At 37.7% G+C, this 7,949-nt stretch overlaps 1 protein-coding gene across 1 annotated transcript; it reads left to right on the forward strand.

Moving 5' to 3' along the window:
• Nucleotides 1-1,778: 1,778 nt before the first annotated feature.
• Nucleotides 1,779-5,809, forward strand: LOC113642320 (cyclin-O protein B). Its single transcript, XM_027145732.2, has 3 exons — nt 1,779-2,360; nt 3,632-3,817; nt 4,907-5,809. Exons 1-3 carry the CDS (start codon nt 1,956-1,958, stop codon nt 5,462-5,464), a joined length of 1,149 nt encoding a protein of 382 aa, XP_027001533.2. The 5' UTR covers nt 1,779-1,955; the 3' UTR covers nt 5,465-5,809.
• The last annotated feature ends 2,140 nt before the right edge of the window (nt 5,810-7,949 follow it).

The following is a 7,949-nucleotide window of genomic DNA, read 5'->3' on the forward strand; positions in this document are numbered from 1 at the left end:
TCAGATCATTCAATACATTACAGTGGCTGTGGTGGATGAAGTATCCCAAAAGTCTCCATACATTTAACAATTAAGACTTATCAAGATGAGAGACACAAATCTGTTCAGACTTTTAGATTTTTTGAAAAGATTTCCCATTTTTGGAGATTTCTAGCACAACCTGTACTGAGGAATGATCCTTAAACGAATGTATAGATATTTTACATTATACTATATATACAGACAAAATATGTACTCAAGTGTAAGTAAAGAAGAAAGAAAGTTGCTACTTGTAAGTGGTTAAACAATAAATGAGTTTACTGATTAAATGAAATTAAACATTGTCACATTCTCATGTGAAAAATCTCATCTATCTGAAATCTACAACTTTGCTTGAAAATGTCATTCAATCTCCATTGTTTGTTTGCGGCACCTGACCAATATGTCCTTGCTGTACATCCCACATCCACTTGTCAGTGATAGCTATCCAGTAGCTGTTGGAGCATGGCTGTGTGGAGTTGTGTTCAAGAGCATTAGTGAGATCAGGAATAGATGTTGCAAGACTGGGAAGGTCTGGGATTCAGTCTGTGTTCCAGTTCATCTTAAAGGTGTACAGTGGGGTTGAGTTAGAATCAGGGCTTTGCAAGAGAGTCTGCAGGACACACAAGTTCTTCCATTTCAACTTTCTCAAAACATGTTTTCATGGAGCTCATTTTGTGCATAGGGACATACAGCACAGGGTATGTGTGATGGTCAGGTGTCCACAAACTTTGTCCTGGGATTGATGCTAGGCTAATTAGCAAACATACTGTGGATAATATATACACAATTCATGTTAAAAAAAATGCTACATGTACTTAACATGTCTTTGTTGCAAGAAAAGGAAAGCTCATTTTGTATGAATCTTTGCATACTCCAACAGGTTGAAGCATTTTTGAGGTAAAGACAGCCTCAAAGTCCAACACTGCACTCTCCTGACTGATTCTTACATGAGTCAGATTCACCTGGATAACTAAAGCTCTAACTACTATACATTGTGTAGCATTATTTTGTAGAATATATGCTGGTTAGAGACAATAAAAAATGAGCATTAATTCTTGTCTGAATTAATTCTTGTCTGAAGATGAGAGATGAACAGACCTTTGTGTTCTGTAACAAGTACTTTAAAAGTCTAAATAAAATGTACAAATGTAAGTTGTTGTTTTTTTACTGCTGTCTACTGAAATGTAATTGAATGTAGTAAAATGTTTTTTACGACTGTCTTTGGTGTAAAAAATAGCCAATTAGTAGAGAATAAAAGAATAAAATAAAAGAATAAAGGAAAATATATATAATTAATCTGAAACAGAGGTAGCATTGAGTATGGTGCAGTGATATGGTGCAGAGAATATGCCAATGCTATTATTATTATTATTATTATTATTATTATTATTATTATTATTATTATTAAGCAAAAACAATTCCCTTTTTGTTTTTACTCAATTAGTTAGTCAATAAGAATCATAAATGCTTAACAAGAAAGTTTTGAAAGTGTAAAATGCCACAAATGAGAGAAATCTGAGAAGAGATTTGCATAGTGATTTATTTATTTATAAAAAAAAACTAACAAAAAAAAATCCAGTGTATTATGTCTGACAACACAAAAAGAGCTATGTGTGTGTGTTTGTGTGTATGTGAGTATGTGTGTGTGTGTGTGTGTGTGTGTGTGTGTGTGTGTGTGTGTGTGTGTGTGTGTGTGTGCGTGCGTGTGCTCAGTTCGCTGTTTATTCGCTAGGCTAGTAAGTCTACCCAAGTAACCTGTCTGTCAGACTACACAAACGGTGTCTTTAGGATATATCCCAATGATCTGCAGCTGCCTATATGAGCGCACTCTTCTTATGAGTAAAAATCGCCTATTGCACACTATTACTAAACACTACGTGCTTAAATTGAGACACAACCACTAACCTTATCCTGTAGCGACCATATGGGACGCTATGCCGCTCCCAGAGGTAAGTTGCCACGGCGACGCGGGCACGAGGAGGCAATGCGCGCTAAGGTACCCGGGAAAATCTCACATCTCACGTCACGCTGTCCAACAAAGTAATGGTTTGGGTTTGGGACAAAGTCAGAGGTTCGAGTGTGCAACAGTGCAGCGGGGAGAAGCAAGCCGGACTGCTGTCAGAGTGAACATGTTCACTTTAAGTGATTCTGGTTTTGAAGAAGACCTTCACAGTCCTTCTCCATCTCCTCGGCACTCCACATGGCACTGGTCAGGATCCATCTGCTACAGACTGACAGCTGACTGCCTTCACAACGACTACGACGAGAGCTGCTTCAGAATACAGAGGAACAATGAAGAGGACTTTCTTGCTCTGGACTGTTTGGCTCATCAGCCACAGGTAACAGGTGTACATTAAAAAATATTTTACTTCTTTAGTAAAACTTACACACCTCTTCTTAAAAAAAGCAAAAAAACAAAACCAAAAAAAAACTTAATGACTAATTAATGATCAATTATGCAGCCAATGGCATGACATCCTGTTCCAGTGATTAGATCAAAATCTTATCAGATTTTCCATGTCAGTGATGTTGATGACGGTGATGACAAAATACATGACGTATTGCCAGTATCAGATCAGTACTGATCAGATTGAAACTATGATGTATCAAAAAATAATTTTGTTCAAGACAAATAAAACGCTTGTTGGGACATGCATTGTAGTAAAGCTGCTTTACAGGAATATAGACACTTAGGATATACATTATACAGTTAAATTTATCCCTAATGGGAGAATATAAGGAAGAAACCTGAAGACCTCTCCCAATAACCATGCAGTCTTTCACTGGTTCTCTCCCACCTCCCAGAAACATGGCTGTAGGTGAAAAATTGTGTGTGCGTTGACCTGCAATATCAATCAAATTCAGGGCGCTGCCATATTCAATACACATTCAACTTTATTAAACTAAGACAAAGCAACAGAGAATGTTTCCAGATCTTTCTTCACTATATAATGAATATGGAGCTGGCTCAGTGGATAAGGTGTGCTAGCTCAATGGATAAGGTGTTGGATTACTGATTTGGTTGTATTTGATGGATTAGGATGGGCTGAAGAATACACTGCAAGATCTATCAGTTCCATACTGTATGTCTAGAATCTCAGATAGATTCAGCTCACTTGTCCTAAGGGCTTCTTTTGGCAAAGTAACTCAAAGAATCTGTTAAACTAGCTGGAAGATTAAGGAACAAATTTACGCAGGTCGAGATGGTCGAGTGATCAGCATAAATGTGACATGACTTTGGTTTGGTGTGTTTTGTCGTGCTTTTCTTTTTCCTTCTTTTTCATCATAAAGGCACCTTCATAAAAGATTATGGCTCAAATATTTCACTTCTACAAGTAGTTTTGGTTTAGAACCATGTTGAATGTCCTGGTTACAGATTCTTCATGAAGCAAGATGAGAAGATGCAGAGAGTGTGTAAAGCTTCTTCAGTGATACTGTTAATACTTTGTATTATTCAGAAAACAATCACATCCTCTAAGAATATAAACACAAAGGAATAATGAAGAAAAGAGAGCTTAGTTTTCTAGGTCTCACGCAACAGCTCTGTCTGAAGCAGCTTCAGTTTCAACTCCCATTTCCAAAAATAAAAGTTCTGCCAATGTTTTCACAGATAACTGCTGAGGCACGTTGTAAACTGGTGAGCTGGCTCCTATCCGTTTACAAACACTTCAAGCTTTCTTTCGAGTCCTGTTGCTTGGCCGTGAACATCATGGACCGCTTTTTGGTCACAACGTCGGTGGCAGCAGATTGTTTCCAATTACTCGGCGTGACGTCTTTATTGATCGCGACCAAACATGTAAGTTTTAATTCTTCTGAATGTCCACCTTAAATAAATATAATATTGAAAAAATCTATTTAAAATGTAAAAATTTATTACAGCACACATTTGTATTCACAGAAATTAGAAAAGAAAAAATAAATAATGACAACCAGCAGCTCATCTGCAAGTGGACTGAGATACACACCACCTGCCACAAGGCTGTGCCATCTCTCTTCCATCAGCTAGATGAAACAGTGGTGTGATATTGTGACTTACAGATTGTGTTTCTTCTTGAAGCTAAAGTCAGTGAGGGAGTCTGGAAAATGTTAATACACTGACTGACACTTTTTTAGGAACACTACTAATACCAATAGCAATACTGAGTAAGGCCTCACTTTTTTCTCAAAAGAGAGTTATTCCTTGTGAATATCCCTAAATATTCCTTGTGAATCTAGATTCATGGACCCAGTTTGCCTTGTGTCAACAGTCCAGACTGGTGAAGGTGGTGTAATGGTGTGGGCAATGCTTTCTTGGCCCAGCGTATTTGAGTATCATGTGTATCCCTTCATGACCACAATCTACCATCTTCTGATGACTCCATCCAGCATGATAATATTCCAACACCCCAAAGCTGGATTCATATCTGGTGACTGGGAAGGTAACTAAAGAACACTGAACTCATTCCTGAAACCAGTTTAAGACAATGTTTGCTATGTGACATGGTGTATTATCAATGCTGGAAGGAGCCTTCAGAAGATGGTAGATTGTGGTCATGAAGGGAAGCACATGATTGGCAACAATACTCAAATACTCTGTGCCAGGAAAACATTACCAACACCTGAAGCTGGCTGATTAGATAATGCCATGAATGAGTAGGTATATAGGTGTGCCTAATAAATTGTACAAGCAGTGAGTGTACAAGCAGCTGTCTCGCCGGTAAACAAAGCAATGCAAATGAGGTTAACAGAAGTGTTCTTTTTAATATTTTAATTAGACAGAACTTACAACAGCACAATTGAGCACTCCTAATAAAGAATTTCTCCTCGATCAGAAAAATATGTGCTTTAAGCGTCTACATTAAACAGCATCAGAGTGTTGATGTGTGTGTTGTTGTGACTTTCTCAGGTTGAAGTCTTCTCTCCACGCATTAAACAGCTGCTGTCACTCTGCTGCGACGCTTTCTCCAGAGAGCAGCTCTGCAATCTCGAGTGCCTCATTCTCCTCCGACTCAACTTCCGCTTGGCTGCACCGACTCTCGCTTTCTTTCTCGACTACTTCATCAGCCGCGAGTTATCTAGACACACGACTGGAGCAGAGGAAAATATTCTCAATGAAGGAAACAAGCAGCGAAGCTGGAAAGCCACTGAAGAGAAGCTCTTCAGCGTGAAGAGGTACAAATGTTTAGCGGGTAAAGTGTGTGAGCTGAGTCTGGCAGACTATGCTTTCAACAAGTACCAACCGTCTGTGATCGTACAAAGTGCTCTAAACCTGGCAAAGGACCTGTTAAAGAGACAGCCTTCAGTCAAGCACATCATCTGTTCAGAGATGTTAGACTTTCTCTGTGCTGAAGATGACAAATCCCAGGGTTCGGACCATCGTGCTCTAATCCAGCAGTGCACACAAGAGCTACAGTTATTAGTGTCTCTCAATCAAGAGTCAATTCAGGACCTAATAACACTTTGAACCAGCACTGTGATGTCATCTCCCGAACATTTATATTTACTTTGGTTTAAATATGAAGGATGATTTATGTCATTATATTTTCTGTTGAAACATTGATTTATATATATATATATATACATATATATATATATATATATGATATTTTTATTTGATAGTATTATTCACATACACCTTGACTGTCTGCAGGTTAGACTGTGCAGATTTTACTGTCTAATCTCTGTTACAAAAAAGCAGTTTCTGAATAATAAACAGTGTACAATAGATACTGCAAAAATTATACAGGCCACGTTCATGTTTTCAGCTTCACTAAAGATGAGCGTGTATAGCAAACAAATGCATTCAGCTTCATTGACTAAGATGAATAATTATGAACAAACGTAAAATCATTTTATTTAAAATCATTTAAAACAGTTTATTCATTGTCATTAAGCTCAAATATAAGTGTTTAGGTGATTATAATGTGGAAAAAGGCCTGTGATGAATCATTTTTTGTTAAAGAATCTTGACTCCTTAGTAATTTATTCACTGTGGCATCACCTGGATTTTCTTCTTCTTCTTCTTCTTCTTCTTCTTCTTCTTCTTCTTCTTCTTCTTCTTCTTCTTCTTATATAGTTTACAGCTTGTGGTGAAACTCTAGGATGATCCATCCATACATTTTCTGTAGCACTTATTCTACTCAGGGTCGCGGGGAACCTGGAGTCTATCCTATGCACCCAAGGATCCCTGAACATGGCGGCAGTAAATCACAGGGTGAAATCACACACACTCACACACCAGAATATTTCTAGTGAGAGTCAGTCTATTGCACACTATAGACAATTTAGAGATACCAGTCTACATGGATTTGGACTGGCAGAAGAAACTGGATTACAGGGAGGAAACCCCTGAAGCATGGAGAGAGCATGCAAACTCCGCACACTCACACACAGACGCAGGGCTGAGGCAGGAAGAAAACCCCTCCCTGGAGGTCTGATGCAAACGTGTAAACCACTAAGCCACTGTTTCCCCCAGTTATTTTACGCACTTTATTATACTGTATATATATGATAAGATTTAAAAGCAAGCTTATTCTGTGTTAGAAGGAGTACTGTAGAAATGATGATGCATTCACAGCTCTTTCTCTCAAACCATATGGAGAAAAACACAAGCAACACAAAACAGTAAAAATCACTGATAACTAATGAGTGGTTTAATACGTTTGTGTTTAAGATTATCAAAGCAGCTTAAAAGCCTAACCACTTAACCACTGGGGCAGAACCTAAACCTAGACTTAAAGTTAGTGGTTCAATAGACCTGGGATCTGATCTCATAACATTTTGGTCACAGAACAACTCAGATTAGCTTTATTCGCATGGCCGTGATTAGCGGTTCAATTTAGAAATTCAGGAAATTCATGCACAATGACTTCACACACGTCTGTTATACGGAATCTCGAATTTGGAAAACAGCATCAGGGAAATAACAGCATGACGCTAAAGACAGTCTCCTAGCAAATCAAGTAGCAACAAATAGACAACAACATAAAATTTACAGACTTTTCCAGCCATTCACAGAGCATGCAAGCAGATGGTGTTTAATGTTGCTTTAATTCCTCTGTGAAATTGTACTGAAAGCAGATGTCTAGTGAACTCATGACAGCTGGGACTTGATCAAATTTACATTTTGTGCTGGATGAAGGAGGTGCGCTTCTGGGCTCAGCTGTCAATCCTAGAAGTCGGTGGAAACAGGAAGGTGATCTTGGTCGAGCGAAAACAATGTGAAATATTCTGTTTATTTGGCAGATAATTCATGATTGCTGTGCACTTACTTTGAAAATGTTTTCCATACACATGGATGTCAGAGGTCTTTTTCTTCTCTCTTTTAAAAGACACTCCACCACTCCACCAGCACACTACCACTTAGCTAGTTGATTAAAACCAGACTAAACTATCTTCTTGTCAAATTAGGTGGTTTAATAGTTTGCACCTGTTTTGTGCACAGTGTAGTCACTTTAGTAAATGAAAGGCAGAAAATTTTACAAATTGTATTTCCATTGGTGTATTGTGACCTTGGGATGTGTTAGACATTAGAGATAAGGTTCAATCGGACCCTTATGATGCAAAGGTCACGGTATGTTGAGTAACATTTACTTTTTCAGTGTTATTTGGTGAAATAGATAAATTTAGTGCAGAATTATAGATCAACCAGCAGGGTTACAGATATTTTTGATTAAATAAACAAAATGTTCAATATAATGTGGTGTGTTTTGTTTTATTTCATTCTCAGTCAATGATTTGCCCACCAAAGGTCTTTCTAAAGATGCATAGTTTTAACTTATGGTGAATCTTTAATAAAAAAAACTTTATTTTTATAAACGTTATTTACCAAGTTATTGTACTTACTAACGCTATACTACATTATACAAATGTTTGTGGACACATTAACATAACACTTTGGGCATCCAAATGAAGATTTAATCCCCCTTTTATGTTGTTATACACTAGAT

Source organism: Tachysurus fulvidraco, chromosome 9, assembly GCF_022655615.1.
Source record: "Tachysurus fulvidraco isolate hzauxx_2018 chromosome 9, HZAU_PFXX_2.0, whole genome shotgun sequence".
Taxonomy (NCBI): Eukaryota; Metazoa; Chordata; class Actinopteri; order Siluriformes; family Bagridae; genus Tachysurus; species Tachysurus fulvidraco.